Below are 23,719 nucleotides of genomic sequence, written 5' to 3' on the forward strand. Positions count from 1 at the left end.
GATCAGGTGATGGAAAAAATTGCTATGTGTTATGTGTGTGTGTGTGTGTGAGAGAGAGAGAGACCTGAGAAGCTTGTAGTAACATGATATTATAATAGACTGAACACTAATGAATTAGTTGAAGCTAAGCCATGTTGTTAACTGTCTGATATAGCCATGGGGAAAGTAAATGATATCTGGTATTATGGAAGAACAGTGGGAAGACTTATCTCGCTATCTTATGAACTGGTTTATATTTCTCTCAGATATTATGGCATTATGGCCCTGATAAAGTCTTACAGCAGAAATGGGTCCTGTTTTTTATAGTAACAAAAAACTAATGTTTTCTTAATTCTCAAAACTTCATTCATTTTCTTCTACACAGAACAAAGTAACTAGAACGCTATACAATGAACTATTTGTTACTGAAGATAATAGTAATGAATGTTTATTTGTTTATTTAATTAAAAAACAATTGTTTGAGAGATAAATTTCTGCTATCTCTTTTGCTGATTTTAATGTCTGTTGTTGTGTCTTACCTCAGACAAAACAGTGTGAATAGTGTTGTGTAAATGCTATAGGGCCTACGCTACGTTATATGATGTTACATGCCATGGCCAAATAAGAGTTTGAACACGACATATCTTGATGAATTTTAATGCAATTCCTATGTGTTTTTTTTCATTCCTATGTGTAATTTTAGTTATAAATAATAAATATGTAATATTTGAAAACTTTTCAAATATTTGAAAAGTTGACAAACCACCTTTCCGTTTATATACCATGGATGAAACAAGTCCTGAATCTGACGGACATAAATAAATATCATAGTGTGTAAATATGTGTACACTGGCTGATGAGGGATATCGGTTAATTCATGGATCCTTCCGAGTTACAGAAGCAAAATAAACTCCGATAGAAAATAGAAAAGGAAATATTAAATCAATTGATATTATAGCATTATGGCCCTGATAAAGTCCTTTAGGATGGTATGACAAGGCGCAGTGGCGGACTTAGCAATTTGGGGGCTCAAGGCGAATTTAGCTAGGGGGCCCATCAACATTAATATGCGAGAAATAAGTTCAGGTTCACACTACACGATTTTAGGCTGGTTTTTCAGTCGCCGACTGTTTTTTGTAGATCGCCGACAGAAACTGTGGTCGGAGGCAAATCGGGGATCACTCGGCGCTCGCTCAGTCGTGTAGTGTGAACTGCTGAAAGACGCTCGCCGAGCCGTCGCCGACTCATCGCAGACGACCGGCAGATATCTAGCATGTTTAATATCTAGCCCAGTCGGCGACTGAGAGTCGGCAGCAGCGTCAACTTTACTACAACACTGTGTTTAAGCTATTGTGTACGTGGTGTTGCTGGTTCTCGCGAGTTTCGTTTTCGTGTTCTCGTGTTTTTGGACGGCAGCCAGATGAGTCGGCGATTCCCCAGTCGTTTGATTCGTGAGCCCGCGTCGCCGATCAGTCATATAGTGTGAAAGCCACAACAACTGAAAGACTCGCGATTACAGCACAACCAGTCGTGTAGTGCGAACGGCACAAAAACCGGACGACTGAAAAGTCGTGTAGTGTGAACCTGGCTTTAGCTAGACAAGGGGGCCCTACAGTGGGAGGGGCCCAAGGCAATTGCCTAGCAACGCCTCTATGCAAAGACCGCCTCTGACAAGGCGCATACATTGCGAAAATGAATTCCATTAAAGTCTTTATGCTTTGGTCATAATACACTTAATAGTAATAAAATATTATTAAATGAATTACCAAATGTTAAGTATATTAATATAAAAATATTAATATACCTAATAATTTGGTCAGAAAATAGGCTACACCATATAACCCCAAATCCCACGAAGCAAAAGGAATCCTACCAGAAATATATTTTTATTAAAATAGTTAAACTTTATTGGTTTATTACAATACTGTAATAAACGACTGCTTTAAAATACGTTTCTATAAGTGAGCTACTATGACTTCGCTTACGTGCAATAATCAAATCGGATAACATTCAGTTTGTTCCTGACGGTAGAATTTTCCTGTTTAACAGTGCTACTGTTAACAGTGCTAAATCATCCCTCGCGTTTCAGACGTTCAGGGTGTAGATCTGTCTAACATATAACAGTCCTACAGGAAGTCTCTATACGCGTCTAAGTTTGATTGTTCTAATGCATGTCCACACAGGGAAGTTTCCGCTTTTTTTATTGCTCGCCCGCAGAAACGTTCCCGTCTTCGTCATCTTCCCCCATGCCCTTCACGTTGGAGCGTCTGAACTCCTCGAACACCACGTCCTCGTCGGCCTCACTGTTGTAGGACGCAACAAAGTGTGAAGTATGAGTGTTGAAGACGTACCACGCGCAGATTAGACAGCACGCGCAGTTTCAAACTGGTTACGTAAACCTGCCGGACCGCAAAAGAACAGCGGTCACGTGCGCTAAAGTCACGTGCACAAACACCAGGACAGCAGACTCACCTTTCTTTCACTTCTAGAAGCATGCACGCGGGAAGATGAGATTGGTTTAGTACACACATAAATATAAAACAAATATTCATAAATATAAAACAAATGTTTGTGTAAATGAAGGGGAACATTAAGAGGTTACCTGTGTCAGGGTTTGGGTGCATGAGCTGAAACGGCAGTTCTAGTCCAATCTCACTGGACAACAACAACAAAAAACAAACGAACGGTGCAATCGAAATGTCCTGTAACACTGCGCATGCTCACATAACCAGGCTTATTCAAGTTCATTTGAGTTTCAAATATGATGCTCACCTGGACCCCATCAGCCTATGTAGAATGTAAATGAAGAAAAGAATAAATAAATAACCCAAGCATGGACTTCATGAGTAGAGGCAATATTTTCATAGGTGTTGAAGAGATCATACTGACCCCGTTCCCACGACGAGCTTCACCATGATTCTGTAGCTCACCAAGATCCCCAGAACCTCTTTCAAGACCCCCGGTTTAATTCTGTTAAATTGTAGTAATGTTAATGCATTATCTCTGAAGACTTGTGATCAAACATGCCCATAATCAGAAGTGGGTAGTGTTGACTTTTAATCATGTAATTGTACTTATTGTACATTTCTAAATAGGTTCAAGATTATTTTTACTTATGCTGAAGTATCTTTACAAATGCACTTTAAGAAGTCACATTTTAGTCATTGATATTAATAATTCACATTAATAATGATTGTTTTTAGTAATTAATTTCCTTTAAATAAAGTTTTGTTGGTGACATCCTGAGTGCTTTGATATTGGCATTGTCATGGTACGGCGGCCCCCTACTGGTCGCCCCCGTCTACAGCAGCAGCTTGTCCTGTGGGTGTGGCGTTGTGTTCGTCCCTCAGGTGGGCGGAGCCCGCGATCCGTCTCACCTGAGGGTCGTTTGTTCGTCTATATATGTCTTGTCTTTGTATCAGTTGACCGCTGGTTATTATATCCTTAATTTGGATCAGTTCACGGGTTTTGGTTTGCGCACTTTACATATTAAACCATTCTATTTCCCTGAGACTTGGCGTGATCGCTTCCATTTATTTTCGCTCACCCTGCCCGTCACAGGCATTACCTCTCACTTTCAAGATTTATGATTTCTATTTTATACCAAAGTGTTTGTCAGTGTCTCACAAACGTAAAAAAACGAATGTATTATACTTATATATTATAATATTTGTATTAAGTTGCATACAATTTTCTATTTCTATTGCAAATTTCCCAAGTACGTATTCCTGCAGGCTGGATCAGCTCCAAATAGGAGGGACTAAACTCCAAACAGGTCGACCTTAACTCCAAATGGGCGTGGCCTTCTCTTAGATCAGTTGTTCATTTTTTTTTGTGCTATAGTTAGTTACTTAAATCAGGATAGCATTTAGAAAAAAACCTATGTTTTTGCTTTAGCGAACCGTACAATACTATTAAATATAAATACATTTAAATGGTGTACCTATTTTCTTGATGCTATGAAATGTTTGATTTTAAATGTAAGTAATAGTGTTATGCACAGCAAATGCAGAATGCCTACATGCACATAGTAATTGTTCGTTCTTGTGTAAAACCAAAAACTTAATGGGACCTTGCATTCAAATTAAATGCAAACCATAAATGTTCATTTATAAAAAGAGATGGGAGAGAACATTCCAGAGGGAATGACTACACAGCCTTGCAGAATAGGTCCCTCCTTGCATGGCACAACCGTCTCTAGTCTGCACAATGAAGAAAGAGGTAGGGTGGCATAAAGAACCATTTCTCAATAAAATGTTTTTGTTATACAAAAAGTTGATGACAATGCGTTTGTTGACTAATGTCCATAAATGATATAAATCATTGGTTTCTGATGCATACCCATTGATCACGAGCTGAATTAATTAAAATGAATTTAAAATTAGTATTCTGCCTTCCTCCCGAAGACGGCCCCCACCGCCGGCGGTGCTGACGGATTTGATGAGGAATTAAATTTAAAGTTTAGTCGAAAACTAAACATGTAAACAGTTAACGTGAAATCTAAACAGAGTACTGATTACGATGCGGATTAAACCAGGATATAACCCACGAACTATTAGACGCGTTTAGTAAGTAAAATGGACATCGCGATCTGTAAAGCAGGGCTATGTGTTGAATTAACTCAATATAAAAGTGAACAATAGTTTTATTGTATCATCAGGATAACTGTGGTTTCGTTAATACAGCATGTTTACCCATTCCTATGTCCCGGAAAACCCACCAAACTTCTCAAAGTTCTCCGAGTTCCGCCCTGCCTTCTAGGGAGTTGTCCCTCCCATTTGGAGTTATGCCACGCCCATTTGGAGTTATGCCACTCCCATTTGGAGGTTTTCCAGCCTGCAGTAATACCCTTCTCAAATTTCCCCGCTGAGGGATTAATAAAGGATTATGTTATCTTATAAGTAACTCATTATTCGAGTATTTTCTTTTATCTTTCTTTAACTTGTCTATGATTTTAGGCTGTTTTATATTCCTACCAAGAAACAACTCGAGCAATGTACTCACAAGCTAGTAGAGGCCAGGTTGGTGTCTTCATGCTTCAGTTTTCCATCAAGTACAATTCCCCGCCTTTCCTTGTTATTGGCCAGCAGGGGGAGCAGTGTGTACACCTTCTCAATTTTACCACCTGGTCCCACAAAGTCTCTGGGCGCAAAAGAAAAATTGACATGAAATTAGAATTCCCGTCATTTTTGTGCTAGGTCACCCTTAATTTTTCCTGTAAATAATAGCAAATGCTTACCCAGTATCCTCTGTGACCACTGGCTTCATGTAGCTGTCATTACAGTACAGCACAACATTTGCAATTTGATCCACTGAAAACCACACAATCAGAGGGAAATTCCCAATATTTTATTATGACTCAGTTATATGTGCATAAAACGTCCATTTAATTTTCTGTATTTGCAGACTACAGTCAGTGTGCTCGGTTTATCTCTCACCAGAAAGAATAATGTTCTTCACCGTTCTGTTAGACTCGTTGTTGATTATTACCAATACTTTGATTGGTTCCCCGTGATAATACGTCTGCAAGACATTTGAGGTTTGCTCGTTTAACGTGGCGTTCTCATTCGGACAACACCTTCGGGTAAACTCCACAGGGACTATCCCTAGTGTTATTTTCAAAGTCCCCTGCACCCTTATGGACAGACTCAATTGTAACCTGCCCTTATCTGTAAAGCCCTGATGGTTGAACGACCTACTTGCTTCTCCAGACGTGCCTCCACATGCATTGGCTTTTCAGACATGAGGAAGTCGCGAGTGATGGACACGGATGGTGCGGGACCGGGATTCTCTGGAGCATACTGCACCTTACGGATCATCAGCCGAACAGCACTCCTGCAGAACGGGTTTGGGATTTGAAAAACTCTTTTGAGTCACATGGTTCCCTCACAACTCATACAAGATAAATAGTCTCAACAGAACATTCGGACTGACCGTTTGTGGACTTTAGCATCCTGGCTTTCAGCACTGAAGACCTTCACTTCAAACTCAACAGCACAGTGCTACGGGATGTGGATTATGAGAACAGACATAGTGCAGATGTGTTTTTCAGCCACCGTAAGCAGCCAAATTACCACTATTAACTTTTACGTTCAGCTGGACACTGTAGGAGTCACTTTTGTTGGTATAGGTATTAAACCAAAACTGGGTGTAGTGTTGGAAGTTCACAGAGAAGAGGCCTCACCTTGCCCACATCAGTAGGGGCGGGCTGCAGTCCCACAGAGCATGGCAGATTATCAGGGAACTACAACAGAGTGGACGAAGTCCAAGATTAGTCTTACAGGGGAATCATTCATGTGACTGAATAAAACTATAAAAAAGATAAAATTAAACAAAAAGAAACAAGCATCGCATTTGCATTGCCGTATAAATTTGATTCTAATTAGACTATGCTTACGCCTATTAAAATTTATTAAAATGTGCCACCAGTTTTTGAGACATGATTAGATGGGCAAATTCAAACATGCAAAAGGGACTTTTAAAATGCTCCTGATTCAAACGACCCAGTTGTTAGAAGAAGCAGACCTGAGAAGAATAATATTTTTTTTTGTATCTGGGCATATATAGCCCTGCCTGTATATCATTATCCTGTCCGATTATAATTCAAATCTCTAACCATTCACCTACACAATATAAATCTTACCGTGCCGTTATCTGGTGACAACCCGAGTTTTGAGTCCTAGTTCTTCTTATTTCAAGTTTAATAATTGGCTCTAAATCATGTAGATGAATGGACACTAAACCTGTAACTGTTTTGCTATCAATGTTAGTCAGCGTTGTTTTGAGTTCTTTAAATCCTCTAAAGCTGAATACACACTATGTTAATTACTATTTTGTCTTCATACCATTTTCTTTTCATTACCAGGTGTAACATATTGTGATAACAGCGTCCCGCTCAAAGTGTCTGCAGATGAAGTAGGATGGAGTACTTTAAGCCTACTCACTTCAAAGAAAAAGGGGTAGGCGTTTTCTCCCAGTTTACGGAGCAGTTTTTCCTGCACCTTGGTGAGAGTGCATTGCTCTTTGTCCTGGAGCGCGGGGTACACTTGCCGAGTTGAGAAGTAAATGTCTCGTCGGAACGCAATTCCCAAAATGTCCATGTCGTCTTTTCCATAGCGGAATGTGCAAGCCAAGGTGACGTACACTAGGGGGAGCCATTAAAACATGAAATTATCACAGGCGCTCTTCATTTAAATCTCACACACACACACACACACACACACACACACACACACACACACACACACACACACACACACACACACACACACACACATCACCTTTTTTGCCTTTCAGGAGTACTGGGTCTATAAGAACAACACCATCTGTGGCAAAGAAAGATACTTTAACCTTTAAAGTGAAAGTTTTTTTTATACAAAGAAGAAAACAAACAGATTATATGCACACATGTCCAGTGTAAGGTTGACTGAATAATTATTTAACTCACCCACTGGTTCTACTGAGTCAACACGATCAATGAAATCACGTTTCCCCATATACACACCCACCTGCATTCACAAACATGGAACCATGTTCTTATTATATATGTGTATATATAATAGTTTATATATATAGAGATAGTGGTAATGTATGTATGTGTATACACCCAGGTATATATACATACATTTATAAGTTACGTCCAAACTTTTGTCTGAGATTCATGAGAATGAGCACCTATGATGCCCTGAACATATTCTCATGTACACTGAACACCTATGATGGCCTGAACATATTCTCATGTACACTGAACACCTATGATGGCCTGAACATATTCTCATGTACACTGAGTATCTATGATGGCCTGAACATATTCTCATGTACACTGAGCACCTATGATGGCCTGAACATATTCTCATGTATACTGAGCACCTATGATGGCCTGAACATATTCTCATGTACACTGAGCACTCGTAGGACGAGAGACAAATTGAATACATTTTTTGAGGAAACAATTTAAATTATTTATTATTATTAATTATATACTGTATACATTGTTTTGGGAGAAAATCATATATAGACCATCAACATTAACTATATATTTATCTTAGAAGCAAATTTAAGCATACACCATTAGCTAAAAATGCCTTTAAGTCTATACAAACACACATTCAGTCAGCTGTGTCCAAACCTTGGCCAAAAGTATATAAACATATACATATGAGCAATACATTGCCCATTCTCCACATATTGACATTCACTTACCGACCTGTCTTTGCACATTTTCTTAAAGACAACACTCTTGGGGCTCATTGTGATGAATGTTTTGTCAATCAGCCCTAGAGCAGCAAAACAGGTCTGTATTGTTCTGATGAAGAGAAAAGACAGAGAGGAGGTTAGTGTTTTTACACAATGCAATGCAACATTTTGTTACAGTTAATGCAGATGCTCTATCCATGTATCTAGCTGTGTACCTGCATAAAATTCACATGCATTTTAAAATCGGAGTATCAGAGATGAAAAAAAGAAGCATGCGTATGAGAATTGTTCTATAACATAACATGGGAATGCAGGTTGCTCGTAGGAGAAAATGCCCTGTAACATTATGATGTTGCATACTCCAAGCCTCAGTTCAGCAGAATTGCATTATTCTGTTATGGAGCTGTGTCCCCAGCCTGCGTACCTTGAGCAAGTGATGCCACTGATGTCTGAGGTAAAGACGGAAAGATAAACAGAGAGAGAGAGCAAACTAAAGTGTTAGCCAGCAGCGAAAGGCTACTATAAGTACCCAAACATGTCTGGAGTTACTGCTCAGCCAATTAGGTTAGCCAAAGTTAGCTTCTGTCCCTTCCCCCATCACACACACACACACACATACACACACACACACACACACACACACACACACACCTACAGCGATGCTTCCTGTGGCTCCTGCCCGAAGGCTGAGCGGATTGGGTTGGTTCCCCTTGGTCAGCACTGGGTGAGATTACTGAGCAGTGGGTATCAGGATCGGAGCGTTCGCTCTAGAGTTTGTGTCACGTGCAGGGAGCTGTGGTGTGGTTGACCCTCACGTGCAGGGAGCTGCGGTGTGGTTGACCCTCACGTGCAGGGAGCTGTGGTGTGGTTGACCCTCACGTGTAAGGAGCTGTGGTGTGGTGAACCCTCACGTGCAGGGACCTGTGGTGTGGTGAACCCTCACGTGCCACAAATCGATCCTCTCACAGCTAACGTGGGGTTTGCATGTCAACATTCAGCTCTGATGGGGGAGCGTGTTTGAGATGAATGAATGGATAATCAGAGGGGAAGCACACACACACACACACACCGTGTTACGTGGCCGCTGCTGTATCTGGAAGTTCTGCAAGATCTTAGCTTGGTCATTCTCTACCACCTTCAGAGGTGTATCCCACTTTGATCTTTGAACTTCCAACGTGCTCTGGTCACATATGTTTCTGCATACTATGCTAGCCATAACCAAGTGTCATAGTATACAGAATGCACAGCATACAGTATATATACCCTCTGCCTGCTAGCAACGCAGGAACATCTGGGTCTGGTGTCCTGTCTGGTGTGGTAGATCTCAGCTTCTACAGATCTTATGTTTACAGCTGCTTTTCAATCCGGCCTTTTAGTTGCTATTAGTAGGAATTATTCTGTGTGTGTGTGTGTGTGTGTGTCCATGTGTGTGTACATGCGTGTGATAGATATATAGACAAACACACACACACACACACACACACACACACACACACACACACACACACACACACACACACACACACTTAAACACACAGATCGCACACACTGACTTTTGCATATCACAAAGGGGGAAAGGGGCTCTCCGACCTTCTCACCCCTCTATTAACCGCTGGGGTTAAGATTATAATCCAGGACTCTTGGAGTCAGCAGAGTTTAGCCATAAAGAGCTGAGGAGGATTAATTTCATTAACACAGACTGTGTAATCTGTAATTGTTGTCTCATGCAAGATTATGTCCAGCACAAACATAACCTCGAATGTAACGAATGTAAATCAGGTTTGCCTTCTTTATGATTATGAAACCAATACTGTTTTGTATTTCTTAAATTGCTTTTAGGTAGCCTAACGTTATATTCATGGTGCATCAGGGTGTTTGTTAACATTATGAGTTGACAGTGTTGGATTATGGAACAAGGAAGTGACAAAAAAGCTTTGATTAAAGAATGCTATTATATCTTCAGTTAGGACAATATACATATATATGGCTCTCGTTAGTATCAAATGATGTCATGCATCAAGTTTGAACAAGTTTAAACACCATATCTTACAGTGAACTAGGTGTGTGCTCTGCTATGAGTCAACAGTGCATAAGGGTCCTTCTGCTCAGATGCTTGTGAAGATGATGGTAGTGTAACTAAAGCAGTCGGTTATCCTCATTAATACTGAAGCACAGTGAAATGAGTGTCAGACCAGTGAATCAGTTCATTATAAACAGCTTTATTGAACAGTGAACCTGAGGTACACTCTGCTCACCACACCCTCCAAAAAAATAAGAAAAGTGGCTTCACCTCTCTAAAAACAAATAAGACCACACAAAGTAATCACATTAGTATCAGCAATTAGACTAGAATTAAAATCCTTAAAGCATTTAAGTATTCACGTATAATCGATTAATTATTTTCACAAATAGCATGAACTCAATATTTTTTTTAAAGGGTAGAAAAAATGGGGGGATTAAAACACACAGTTGAGTAACAACAGTAAAGGAAGTCTCGTAAATGCAGGGAGAAGCTCGATGTTCAAACGTAGGCTCTCGCCGTCTCTGTTTCTGACACAGGTTTGTGGATCTTCTGTCCCTGACTGGGTGGGTAGTATCCTCTGTAAAACAAAAATGACAGGTACAAAACAAGAGGGAGAATGAAGAGAAATCCAAAACTCAGCAGAGGTTAAATGCCATTACGAAAAACATGACAAACAGCTCAGTGATCATGTGAGAAAATGAAAAGAAATCATGTAGGTGCAGATTCAGGAGAAAGGTGAAGGTGTGTAGGGGTGTGTGTGTGTGAGGAGAGACGCTGAGGGGGGCTCAGAGAGGGAGGCTCACCCTTTAACCCGGACGGCAGACTGTCTTCTGCAGGCACAGCAGAGCAGAGCGCCTCCAAGGATAGACAACAAGGCCCCGGCCCAGCACATGTAGAGACCAGCGCCTAGTTCAAACCTTCAAAGACATACACACACACACACACACACACACACACACACACACACACACACACACACATTTATACAAATGACATGGGGAACTGAGATAAAGTCAGTGATAAGAGAGAAGAGTGAAACGAAAGACATGGAGAGAACTGAAGGTGAGAGGAAGAGAGGAGGGGTGTTAATGTGGGGAAGAGAGAGATAGAGTGAAAGAGAGGAGGAAGGATGGGGAAGGGGACACAGGAAAGAGTGAGAGGGAGAGAGAGAGGGACAGAGAGCAGGAGAGAGAAAGAAAGAGGGACAGAGAATGAGAGAGAGAAAAAGAGAGGGAGAGGATGTGTGCAACTGCTCACTTAATGCCTCCGAAAAGGGGGTTGTTGAAGTCTTGAACGATACGTGCAGCATACCAAGAGGCGGCAATCATCGTACATAGACCTATACAACAAACAAGCAGACTTAATGAAGGATGTGATACATTAAAGACAGGATATTACCACCTACCATTACTACCTACTTCATAACAACACAATATACACAAGTAGCTGCTTTTAAAAAAATGTGGGTTCACCTGTGTTCTGCTAGAAAACTATGGGAAGGGATTTGGGTGTTGTACAGGGAAAAAACTTAATGTGGTTTAAGCCGCACCTGCCAGGATGAAGAGAACACCACCAGTTACAGCGATTTTGGCCTTTGTGTCTTCCCTGACGCTGCCAAAATTAATACACTTGAGGCCAAGGATGGATACCACAAGGGAGAACAGACCAAGGAGGAGTGAGATGATCATCAAAGCTCGACATGCTTGCACGAAGCCTGGATGTCATAGGAAAAACACCAGAATGTGACTTTAAAACAACAACTGGAACCATGTTAGTACTGTGACGACGCTCAAGGTTAGGGGATTTTTTCAGTTACGACCTCTCATTACTTCCTCTAAAGAATACAGTAGCATTACGTCAGCAAATAACTACGCCAGGGAGCTTCTGCCAGATTTACCACCGTTTTACGTAACGTAGTTGCACAAATGAGTCAGTAATTTTCAGAATGCAGTAGTGATGAAAGATTTATGAGGTTTTTGATTATTTTAAAGTATGACATAGGCACCTCTTAATTTTTTAACTTTTAGGCAGAAAAAAACTGTCTAAAATAGCACGAACATTGGCATTTGTTTGAAACAGACTTTAAAAAGCAACACAAAAAGGCAGGTTCAGTCCATTTTGCGGCATTCTTGACATATGATTTCAGCACAAAATGGTGGCCAGGACCAAACCCCATTTCCAAGGTTGAGCCTGGCCCTCTTATGCTCTTATGCTCTCATGATCATCAATTAAAAAAAATCACCAATGTTCATCATTACTGACATTCTGTAAAAGTATTTGAACTTATATATCAACCAAATCTGCTCAATAACATAAGATTATTTTGACACTAGTGACCCAGTTTTGTAAAACAACATGGCGCTCACCAGGCAATGCCAGCAAGGACTCGAAGTCTCGGCATTCAGCAATCCCGGAGCTGTCCTCGGCACACGAGTGCCAGAGGTTCTCATACTGTCTGCTTGAGATGATAACACTGCCCGAATATGAGGACACCTTCCAGTAGTCGTTAGCCAGAGCAGTACCGGTCACCAGCCAGGAGGCTGTGCCCAGCAAGAATCCGGTAACCTCCAATGCTGTTGACATCTTCTTCAATGACAATTCTTTCACAGATTAAAGAACGTTCTAAAAAAAAATAATTCACAGCAAAATCTTCACACAAACGCACACTCACACAAAAGAATCCTGAACTGAAACACTTTATGAAGATAATGCACTTTAGTTAATTCCAATAAAATGTGCTGAAACAGAGATGAGAAGGTTATCCTTAATGGTTCTTCCAGTGCAATTGATCTCATAGAATATATTCCTTCAGTTAGACCGCGGGACTTTAACCCTACGGAGGGCCATAAAGCTGATAGTCACACCCAGGGCCCCAACTTTGCCCTTGATGACGATGCTATCGATGATGGGTGTGAAACTGTTGACAGACACTGCTCTCTATAACCTAATGACACCCATGACCATGTTTGTCTATATCAGTGATGACTTTCCATAACGGGCAAAAGAACATTAATGATTCACAGTGAAGAATACATGGAGCCCGGATGTGACTACGCTCACGATGTTACTGTTAATTGTTAAATACTGTTAATTACTTTATTTCTCATATCACATATATGTTTGAAACAGGGTCTAGTGGAGACCCAAGTAGACGAGTGAAAGTTTCATGCTGTAAAATGATTACTGATCAGCCAGATTCTAATCAAGGCCGAGAGATCAGAACACGTAATATTGAGTCTTTTTATAAATCAAGACGATTCCTGAGAAACACATTTTTAGAAACATGAGCATAAAAAGTGAATAGAAATCAAAAGTGGAATTTTAACTGTTTTATAATGTGATCATCAAAATAATATCATTAAGAGTAATAGTTTATCATAATGTCTTGGGTGTGCAGTCTCGAGGTTTTGAATGGAAATGATTTCACTGTTTCGGTTTCAGAGCGAAACTGTCTAAAAAGAGTGATGTGTATAAGGGCTTCCAGACTTTATTGCTTTATGATTTTACACCTTAGTTAATGGTTGATGACTTTCGAGGCTCAAAGTCTGAAATGCACATACAAGCTTAGAGACTCTCTCTCTCTCTCTCTCTCTCTCTCTCTCTCTCTCTCTCTCTCTCTCTCTCTCTCTCTCTCTCTCTCTCTCTCTCTCTCTCTCTATCGCCATCTGTTGGGTAAAAACTGTCATAACAGATATTATCAAACGAACGTAGACACCGTGGGAACAGTATGTGCTTGCCGCCACTGCACGGTCCGATCAGACAACGAACAGAAACGAGGGAGGAGTTTTATTTACGTGGCTCTCACTACTGGAGTGATCTGGGAGTCAGGACTTGTCTTAAGGATTAAAATGAAAATTATTTCCTTTAAACTATTATACGTGTTTAGACAGGTCAATGTATGACGCATTCTGTGAAAAAGGCTATATTTTACACTAATTAATACTCATTTCCTTGCATGTCCTTAATTCCGGTAATGGCATGGGCTCAATAAGACGGGCTTAACACTCACAATAAGACGGGATTATTCTCGATTAACACATTCAATGAGAAACGTTTCTTTTAACACTCAATAAAATATGGACCGTCCTCTGGCTGAGAAGTTCTGTACACTTTATTTGCTGCAACTCAAATTCTCAGACACACGCAGCACTGCTAGAAATACACCAAAAAGCTCTAAAAAACATAATCACACAAAAATGACAAACTGACAATTTCCCGCTAAAATGCTGAAGTCTTAGTGACTGCTCACATTTCCTATTGTACTTGTTAAGTACTGCTGAGATAATGGGTTTTTGCTTAGCAGTAACATTAGCAACAATATATTTTGCTTACCAGTAAACTTGATATTAAAGCTAGATATGAATGCTACATAAGGTGAGTTAAGCAGCATATTAGTGTGCTCTCTGCAAAAGAACTGGATGCTCCACAGAATGTGTTAACACCTGTGCAAGTTCACAAAACTTGTTTTAAGTTGAAAACAGGTCGACAGCATCTGCGAGACGGAGGACACAACTGTATCAGAGGGCAAGTGGAAAACACTGAAAATGTCAGAGCAGGTTCACTGGCGGCAGAATGACTGACATGTTGTCTGTTCAGAGAAACAGGCAGACAAGTTTTCAGACATATAGGGAGACGCCACCGCAGAGTAGAAAATGTGGGGGCCGACACCCAGGTCAAATATAAAGAAGGGGTGAAAACAGTCTGTTTGGAGATCTGCACACAAAGCTACAGAGTAGAGTAGTTAGGCTTTTGTTGTGTTCTCTCCAGAGCGCTCTGTATTTAACTTGCTTTTAATAAAAAGGTTAAAGGATGTTTTCTTTTGCATCAGCGAACACGCTAGAGAGAAGATCGAGGATCAAAACGCAACAGTAGGCCTACTTAGTAAATTATATAATCATCCAGACAGCACTGAGAAACCAAGGAGAGGGAAGGGTTAGGAAACTGGTAGAGCAGGTCAAATTCCTAATTATTTAAATAGAGAAATTCCACAAAACCAGTCTTACTTTTACACACCTCAAGACTCGTCACAATTTCACAGAGAGCGCTGGAGTTCACCCACGCGTGGACAGCGTTGAAAAAGGCACAGAAACACTTTCAGAGACACAATTAACGCATCCTACTACATTCTAAACATATTTTGGCTGCGACAGCAACATTTGTTGACACTTTTTTTTAAATCGACGGATTTTTTTAAATCACGGAATGACACACGACGGAGGCTTTCCAGGGAAACGTGAGACAGTTCAAGCAGGTCCCTGGTGTTCGCTGTAGGTCCCTGACATGTGCAGGGACAGGTCAGACACCAGGTGATGCTCCGGACCAGAAGCCTCGCTAAATGTCACGCTCTCATCTTCCTCAGCATCGTTATCAGCTGTAAGTATCTAATACTCTAACGGATGCTCGCCTACACAACAATATAATAATGACGTGTTACTTAAACGTGGACCCGAAAACAAGACAGATGTTAAGCTCTTAAATAAATCCCCTGCCTTGTATCAGTGCGAACTACAGTATGTTGACTAATGTGACTAAATGCTTATATATATTTATGTCACACATTATGTAGTTATTCTATACAGTATATCGTTATATTTCTATACAGTTATAGAATAGCTATTCCATTCTGTTGCATTCTAGGTTTGTACGTTGTACTTTTAGTTTAGGCTACTAAAGGAAATTTACAGCGTCGCTGAAAGGTCAGTGGCTAACAGAGACTGTTCAACAGGCAGGAGTGGATCTCACACTTGTCACGTAGACAAAATACGTAAAATACGTAGACAACAAAATACGTAAAATACGTAGACAACAAAATACGTAAAACGCGTAGGTTCTAGAAGCTCTAGAATGCTGTCCCATATTTAATTTGTGTGCGCCAGTGTAAAAGTAATCGACTTATTTAATGAACCAGAATATTGATGAAAGAACACAAAATCACGCGCAAACACACACACACACGCACACGCACACACACAAACAATGAAGGAAATGTATAGGGTCAAAGAAAAGGAAAATGAAACCTAAACATCTCGACATTTCACTAGGTGTGACTCCCTTGCCCACACCAAAAAACATCTCCATTGAGACAGTGAACATGAGGCATTTTCTGAAGTGGAGCCCCCTGGAGGCAGAATGCGACACTGTCTACTACTCAGTAATGTTTCAGGGGTGAGTGCACATTTAGGTTATTGACGGTTGCTAAGGTAACATCCAGATCAGTATATAGAAGACTCATGATAAGAATCACCATCATCATACAAAGGAATAAATAAACATTTGGTATCTATTTCACAATATTACTGAGTTAGATATAAGCAAAAAAATACATGTTTGTGTATAGTTTATCTGAAGGGTGCATTTAGTATATATATTTAGAGAAAATGAGGAACATTCTTTGTCAGAAGTTTGGTTAAAGATCCAGCTATACATGTGTTTTGTTCATTTATAAGTTGATAAATAATAAAAGCAAAATGAAAGTAGATAGAAACCAAATTGTAACAAAACATCTGACAGTCATAATTACTGTGCATAGTTATTAACATTCCTTAGCCATGAGTCACACAAAATACATAAATTCCACCCACATTCAAACTTATTTTTAATTCATGGCAAGATGAAATATCCAGTAGAGATCTATTCAATATTTTTCCACATTTGACCCAAATGCTAACTATTAAACACTTCAATACACTTTGAACACTTGAAACCTTTTCAAGAGATAATAGTTGAAAATGAAAGGCCAGTAGATTTACAATATTTTTTATTCCAGTTGTATTTACATTTTATTCACATTTTGAGTTAACTCATGCAATCACAGTGACTGTAGCTGTTATGTTTCCTCTGTGTTTCCTAAAGAGAGTATGAGATACACATGCTAAATGGATCCTGGGTGGAGGCCCTCAACTGCCAGAAGATCGTTGAGACCAAATGTGACTTGACCCTTGACCTAAGCTCTGACTCAGATTATAGCATTAGTGTGCAAGCACTGTGCGACGGACGGACGTCATGGGGACGCCTTCCAACTACCTTCAACCGGAAAGACAGTGAGGCACCCCAGAACTTTCTGAGTGGACTGATTCTTACGACGCGCAGTGTGATGATGATGATGATGCTGAGGTCACATTGCTTGTTGGTTGATGAAAAACATGCTCAGTGGGACCTTCTGTTTCTTCTGCTGCTCAGCTCTGCTAGTTCCGAATATGACCCTGACTCTGATGAGAAGCTATATCAAGGTGGACTTCAGCGAGAAACTCCCATACACCAGCATAAACCTCAGTCTGTGGAAGGAAGGCCACGAACACAGCGTAAGCAGAAACTTTGTAAAAATTTATTATAAATTACAGCTTCCCAGTTACATCCAGTCCACATATTCATTCTAATCCAGCTCTTCATACTCACGAAACACATAATCAGACTCTGGAGCACTCTTCATTACCTGGTGTGTTGGGAACTGCAGCAGAATACTTATGAGGACTGGCAGGAGTGCCCAAAAAATGGACTGAGAAGCGCTGGTCTAAATGAAAATCTCCCAACAGATGCTGTTTCCATTAACAAACCTCCATCTTGGTGGCCTGCTTATCCTGCAAGCCTAACCAAGCTTTTATCTTCATAGGTTATTAGAGAAGAGACCAAAACACCTCCACCGTTCTTACTCAAAACCCCAAACGGAGGGAGACACTGTCTGAAAGCGGACGTGTTCGTGGGATACATCAACAAGACCAACAGCACCACAAAATGCATCTTCATCCCCAGTGAGTCTCTGTTCGAACGTAGTGCTCACACCAAACACATTGCACATTGTTTTAACGATGGTGGTGCTGTCGGTCCAGGTCGTCTCGTCCACTGGGCCGTCGTTTTTACCGTCTGCACTGTCGTGGCTGTAATTGTCGTCGTGTCGGTGGTTCTGGGTTGGAAAGCACCGCAATGTATCGCATGTCTAAAACCTTTGTGTCATAAAGAGGTATTACCAAACGTGCTGGTGAGTATTCCTACAACTATTTGATTTCCTTTTAAAATGTTTGCATGCGCAGTAACATTTTAATGTTTGGGTACCAAAAGGTGCTATTATATTTACTAGGAAGACCCTTTATACAACAGATAAGTCCAAGTAAGAATATTAGTTCATGACAGTTTATGCGCGCTTATGCACTAAACAGTAATGACACAATACTGTTCTTGCTCTGTTCAGCTTGAAGACTGGCCCACCGCCACGCCAAACGTATTCACTGAATTACTGCCGGAACCCACCCACTCAGTCCTAGTGCTACATCCATTACAGGTGCAGGACAGAACATCTGAGATGAAGGCAACACGCACTGCAAACATATCAGCTGAAGCAATGCTAGGTTCCTGAAATCTGCAGCACTGGTGAACATCTGAAGCTGTAGGAATTATATTTACAAGAGCTAAAGGTGGTGTAATTCATCCAGGTGGAGGTTCTACATTGCACAACAGCAGTGTAAAGGTGGATGCAAGGAACCTTCTGATTGGCAGCAGGTTTTTATTCTTATAATGATGAACGGAGGCTGGAAAGATGTGTATTATCGCTAAGCGATCAACTCTGAGAATGACTGTGATTACAGCACCTGCCGCTCAGATTCAATCAAATGCACTTCATGAATACAGCTCCGTCTTCATGGATACAGCTCTTGAAAAGCTTTTAAGAAAACCTTTGGAAGTGGACAGATTCCTTTACTGCTAATTCTTACCACATCCAGCATTAGAATGCTCAATGTCATTCATTTTACTTTCATTTGTTTACAAATTTTCTTATATTTGTTAACTCGGAATGTGAGCCTCGTCCAGGTGACCTTCAGTATACAGTGTCCAGGCATAACCAGAAACCCGACTGGATGGATGATGACCCGGAATGAGAACGTCTATGACAAAGACACAAGGTGCTGAAAATACGAGTCCAGCAGAAGAACACAGAGTTCCCTCAATATGGGGTATAGAAGTTAACAGCACATGAGAAAAGTGCTTTCAAGATCAGAAGACGGTGGGATTTATCCATGAATGAGCCATTTGAAAGAGGCCTAGTCCACCAATTGTTGTCATGGTCCTGAAAATCAATGACAGGGTGGTTGAGGCAAGGACTTGGTGTTCCAGGCTTAAGAACCTCCAGTGTTCAGTTAGTGGAATATCCTGTTTTGATTCTTATCAGTCTCATGTCTATATTAAAGAGTGGAAATGTGGAAACTCATGAATAAAATTTAGGAGACGACGTGTGAACTGTTAACAGAAACCACGGAGAGAAGTGTTGACCAAAATGAACAAAGGCAAGACAGGGTATTACATGCATAATGATTACATTGAGATTACCAAAACCTTATAAAAGCATGAAATAAAGTCATGAAGGTCTATCGTCACACTGCATGTAATTTCATACACAGTATTCCATTACAATGAACTGCAGTAGCATAATCTCACAGACCACACAGGGTGCTAACAACACAGAAATCAACTATGAATAAATCAGGAGGAGAAAGGGATGTTACATACCAAGATATGGATATATTAGAAATACACATACGCATATAAATAAGAAGGAACGTTACATATGTGATGTTGAGGTGGAAGGAGCAGGAGACGAGAATTGGGCTGTGAAGTGTTTAACGTCCGTTCTCACCAAAGGACGACGGCATGCGCAGCACGACACAAAACGGAAAAAAAAGGCGCTAGGCGCTGCAAGAGAACTCTGGGCGGCGAAGCGCTAAGCGCGGAGTGCTTGGCTGGGACGAGGAGTGGCGGAGACGTCTGCGGTTCGTTCAGCATGCCAGCTTGCTCGAGGAACGCATGGCACTGAACCCATGGGCATTTAAGGACTGGGATGAATGAGGAGCTGATGATGTTGTAATCAGTATGTGGAGGTGACTGTGAGCAGGGTGGAGGGGGGGGGTAATGGGAGGTGGAGTATCTAGGAGTGGGTCGTCTTCCGTGAGATGGTGGACCGGCCTACCGTGACAATATAGTAGTAGTATTATACTAAACTGTTTATAGTATGTGACTGCACAGTTATTTATGTCAGACCTTTGAGTAAATACTATGAGATAGATTATGTGTTGGGTGTATTGATTGATTTATAAGTGACGGATTACTGTAATGAAAAAAGAGTCGATAACAGTATGAGAAAGTGATCTAGACAGCCATCAGTCGACAGACACCATCGAGAAATCTGACGGTGTGTGGAAAAAAATCTATTTTTATGGCAGCCTGCACCATGTTGTGTGGATATGTTGTAGTGATCTTGAATGCAGTTTTGATGGTTTCCTGTAGCAGAGGGCATTCAAGACCATTTGAACTGGGGGGGGGAGTAGCAACCTGGAACCAGTTAATCTGTTAGAGGGTCTGGCAACCCTAAGCGACAAAATTGCTAAGTTGCCAATACTGCTGCTGCTTTTTTGCTATTCACAAAATGATCTATTATCTCACACGGGAGGCCTGGAGGCGGGGGGGGGGGGGGGGGGGGGGGGTGTCAAGGATGTTGTGACAGGGGCACTGGCCACCACTGCTCCTCCCAGAATCCCCTCTGTCCTGTAGGACTCCGAGATCATGGGTGGTTGTGTTGTTGACACATACTGTGTCTCAGTGAGAATCGAGGCACCAATGAAGTTGATGAAGTTTGTTTTGCGGGGACTGGATGTTGTCGAGCAGTAGACCAGTAGGGTGCCAGCACAGTCAAACCTGACCGCGTCTGCACCTCTTCCTCTTTCTCTTCCTCAGTAAGGGCCGAGTGAGTTTACCTGAATGGTACCTGGACTCATTAAAAGTAAAACATAGACTACAATGACCTATAACTTCTGATTGTATTGTGTTTGACTATGGACCAAGGCATCTTTTTTTAATATGTTCCTATTAATCATATATTAATAGAGTTCTGTTTTTCACCAATTGCCTTCTGGTCATGCAGCCTGTTTTTATATAAAAATCAGAGATAGTATCGCACACAGTCCCCAACAATGCTACAAAATCTTCACTATAGATGCATTACATAAAAAGGGGTACTTGAAAATCAGCACTATTAAAAAGGTTATGTGGAAAATACTGCAGCACTGGTCATTAGAGTGTGAGTTTACAGGTAATACAGAGACGTGACAGTGAATTCTACATTCCTATTCTAATCAGCTGTGCAAGGGGAGGACGCCAGTATCAGGCATCTGAGCTGGAAATCAATGGCTTTCCTTCTTAGGATTTTCCTCTTTGGGTGGTGGTGGTATGAGATCTTGGTTCAGAGTTTGGAAATGAGTGGTAATATAATACCTGCAGCATGAAAGATAATGAGGCACTTGCTCCAAACGGGGATCCCCAGGGTGAGCCGTACGGTTTAACATTCTCCACTCTAAAAGAAGGCAAGCTGTATCCATGGCAACAAGAGCTTTCAGGAACAAGAGAATGCTCTCTATTGTATTCCGTTGTAATTACAACGTTTAAAACTTACATTTTTTCGATGTATTTACGATGGCGGATTATCTGTCAACATAAACATCTATGAATCTTTGTATGTAAATGTTTCTCTATAGATGTAAATGGAAACAAAAACAGAAAACATGGGATAGCCACATGCAGATGCATCGTGTTCCTTGCTGTATTTTGGAAACTGAGCTGTACAAAATACAGTACAAAATCTGGTTTGGCCTTTGTGCAAACTGCAGCCGCCACTGTTGTGATGACTCAGCACTGCACAGAATGTGTTCGTTGGATTTCAAAGGGTATTTACTCCGCCTGTCCCAGCTCAACAAGCCTGCAACTTTGCTGAGACAACCAGATGTTGGTGTTACACACATACACTATTATCCACACACACACACACACACACACACTCTCGATTTCTACATCATGCTTTAAAAATAACATGGCCTTACAGTAAAGCACAGATGCAGGGCTCCAATAGTACTGAGACCAAAAGAAACGCTTTCAGTCCACCCTAAAGGAACCATGCAGGTGGAGAAGCTTGTATAATAAAGGCTTCAATAGTGCAATCACGGCGTGTGAATCTGTCTGGAATTACTGGGTTCATAGAAAGTGGAACACGGTGGAAAAGCAGCAATATGAAAACTGATTTCACCAAGATGCTGTGTCCTGGCTCTGAGCAAATCCCAGCAGTAATACAGATGTGGAGTGTGTTAAAAAATGTGGCTTTGGTTCAACTCCTCCTCTTTGGCTCCGTTTGGGATCTAATAGACTCTTACTGCAAGATGAAAGAAGCAGTGAAGGAACTGCTGGTACTGAAATGGCATTAGTGTGGCCCAAGAACCTCCACATACTACACTTCAGCAAATATAGATTCTTATATCTGCAATTAGTGTAGTATTATTTTCTCACAAAATGGATGGTCATGAACATGAAGGTCTTTTCTGGGGACTCTTAATTTGGAGTGTAAGAGACCTTTACATCTGGGCTGGTTCTCCCCTACTCTGTATTTTAATGTAGACAGTTTCCAATAAAAATGTTCTCATTTCCTTTTGTTTGTTGTCAGACATAGTAAGAGGTATGAAATAAGATTTGTGACTGAACTACACTGGCATCAAGGCTCCATTTTAAGCCGCCAATTCCCTTGCTGCCAAACATGTTGATATTATAACCACAAATCGCTATACATATTTCAGACACTGGATTTGCAGTAGCCTACTTTTGACTATTTCATGTCAGAGGTTCAGTCACACAGCACATAGATTGATCAACGCGATCAAATTTAATTGTTTAAAGTAAAAGAAGCATGCGGAGCAAGCATTAGTGACGGCTCCTTGGCAACACTCTGAAAAGTCGTTAAACGTGCCGAAAAAGTCACAAAAGTTGGCAGCATTGAGTGAAACAAGAAAAACAAATGACACTGAGTGTGCCATTGACCCGTATCTAGCGAACCATATGTAGGGAGTAGAAGAACACTGGAATGCCACTGTGATTTTTACTTCACAAGTTTCATTAGCACAGCAACGTAAGTCAATAACATGACTTCAAGAATGTTACGGCGGCGTCATTCTTGCGCATAAGTCAAACGAGCGTTTACTTTCACCACCTTCTACTACTACTAAACTAATAGTAGTAATAGTAAAAGTATAATTGTAGTAGTAGACGGCCACTAGTAGCTAGAAAGGGATTTGACCTAGAGAGGAATTTGACCCAGGACTAAAATATGTTGATACTTTTACTACGTCCCTCAGTCTCTTAATAAAACGAACGCAACAACAAGAACAATAACAATCATAAGAATAATACGAATCACAATAATAACAATAATATAATTGAACATAGTATATGATAAAAAAAATATATTAATATAATAATAATGATATTTACATTTTATTCTTCTTCTTCTTATTATTATTATTATTAGTAGTAGTAGTAGTAGTAATAGTAGTAGTACTACGAGTGAGTAGTAGTAGTAGTAGTATTGTTGCTGTTGTTATGATATTATTATAAGGCTGACAAAATTCCTACAAGCAACTTGTCTTAAACTGTTATAGTGAGATTTACAATGCTGTAGAAAAAAGTATCTCTCAGAATTTAATCAAGAGGTCTGCTGTG

At 40.6% G+C, this 23,719-nt stretch overlaps 3 protein-coding genes across 3 annotated transcripts; 1 reads left to right on the plus strand and 2 right to left on the minus strand.

The window, feature by feature from the left end:
* Positions 1-1,877: 1,877 nt before the first annotated feature.
* On the minus strand, positions 1,878-8,229 carry saga (S-antigen; retina and pineal gland (arrestin) a). The gene is made up of 15 exons (XM_076981819.1): positions 8,182-8,229; positions 7,427-7,487; positions 7,260-7,304; positions 6,924-7,123; positions 6,164-6,223; positions 5,914-5,981; positions 5,679-5,814; positions 5,418-5,502; positions 5,219-5,291; positions 4,984-5,121; positions 2,869-2,949; positions 2,752-2,766; positions 2,582-2,634; positions 2,452-2,464; positions 1,878-2,282 (listed from the first exon to the last, which is right to left on the minus strand). Exons 1-15 carry the CDS (start codon positions 8,227-8,229, stop codon positions 2,180-2,182), a joined length of 1,179 nt encoding a protein of 392 aa, XP_076837934.1. The 3' UTR covers positions 1,878-2,179.
* Positions 8,230-10,431: 2,202 nt separating this feature from the next.
* Positions 10,432-12,816, minus strand: cldn15la (claudin 15-like a). The gene is made up of 5 exons (XM_076981827.1): positions 12,565-12,816; positions 11,748-11,912; positions 11,456-11,537; positions 11,002-11,115; positions 10,432-10,775 (listed from the first exon to the last, which is right to left on the minus strand). Exons 1-5 carry the CDS (start codon positions 12,779-12,781, stop codon positions 10,697-10,699), a joined length of 657 nt encoding a protein of 218 aa, XP_076837942.1. The 5' UTR covers positions 12,782-12,816; the 3' UTR covers positions 10,432-10,696.
* Positions 12,817-15,171: 2,355 nt separating this feature from the next.
* Positions 15,172-19,555, plus strand: crfb16 (cytokine receptor family member B16). The gene is made up of 7 exons (XM_076981820.1): positions 15,172-15,571; positions 16,240-16,363; positions 17,051-17,238; positions 17,378-17,499; positions 17,808-17,946; positions 18,025-18,173; positions 18,384-19,555. The coding sequence occupies exons 1-7, from the start codon at positions 15,508-15,510 to the stop codon at positions 18,546-18,548; spliced, it is 951 nt and encodes a 316-aa protein (XP_076837935.1). The 5' UTR covers positions 15,172-15,507; the 3' UTR covers positions 18,549-19,555.
* The last annotated feature ends 4,164 nt before the right edge of the window (positions 19,556-23,719 follow it).

Source organism: Brachyhypopomus gauderio, chromosome 19 (assembly GCF_052324685.1).
Source record: "Brachyhypopomus gauderio isolate BG-103 chromosome 19, BGAUD_0.2, whole genome shotgun sequence".
Taxonomy (NCBI): Eukaryota; Metazoa; Chordata; class Actinopteri; order Gymnotiformes; family Hypopomidae; genus Brachyhypopomus; species Brachyhypopomus gauderio.

Coding starts and splice junctions, on each gene's coding strand:
- crfb16 (XM_076981820.1), top strand. CDS start 15,508: ATGCTCCGGACCAGAAGCCTCGCTAAATGTCACGCTCTCATCTTCCTC. Junction 17,500..17,807: donor AGGAAGGCCACGAACACAGC/GTAAGCAGAAAC, acceptor TTATCTTCATAG/GTTATTAGAGAAGAGACCAA. Junction 18,174..18,383: donor AGGTATTACCAAACGTGCTG/GTGAGTATTCCT, acceptor TGCTCTGTTCAG/CTTGAAGACTGGCCCACCGC.
- cldn15la (XM_076981827.1), bottom strand. CDS start 12,781: ATGTCAACAGCATTGGAGGTTACCGGATTCTTGCTGGGCACAGCCTCC. Junction 11,913..12,564: donor GTCCTTGCTGGCATTGCCTG/GTGAGCGCCATG, acceptor TATGACATCCAG/GCTTCGTGCAAGCATGTCGA. Junction 10,776..11,001: donor TCTGCCGTCCGGGTTAAAGG/GTGAGCCTCCCT, acceptor TTTGTTTTACAG/AGGATACTACCCACCCAGTC.
- saga (XM_076981819.1), bottom strand. CDS start 8,229: ATGAGCCCCAAGAGTGTTGTCTTTAAGAAAATGTGCAAAGACAGGTCG. Junction 5,815..5,913: donor GATGCTAAAGTCCACAAACG/GTCAGTCCGAAT, acceptor CCCGTTCTGCAG/GAGTGCTGTTCGGCTGATGA. Junction 5,292..5,417: donor GAAGAACATTATTCTTTCTG/GTGAGAGATAAA, acceptor TGTGGTTTTCAG/TGGATCAAATTGCAAATGTT.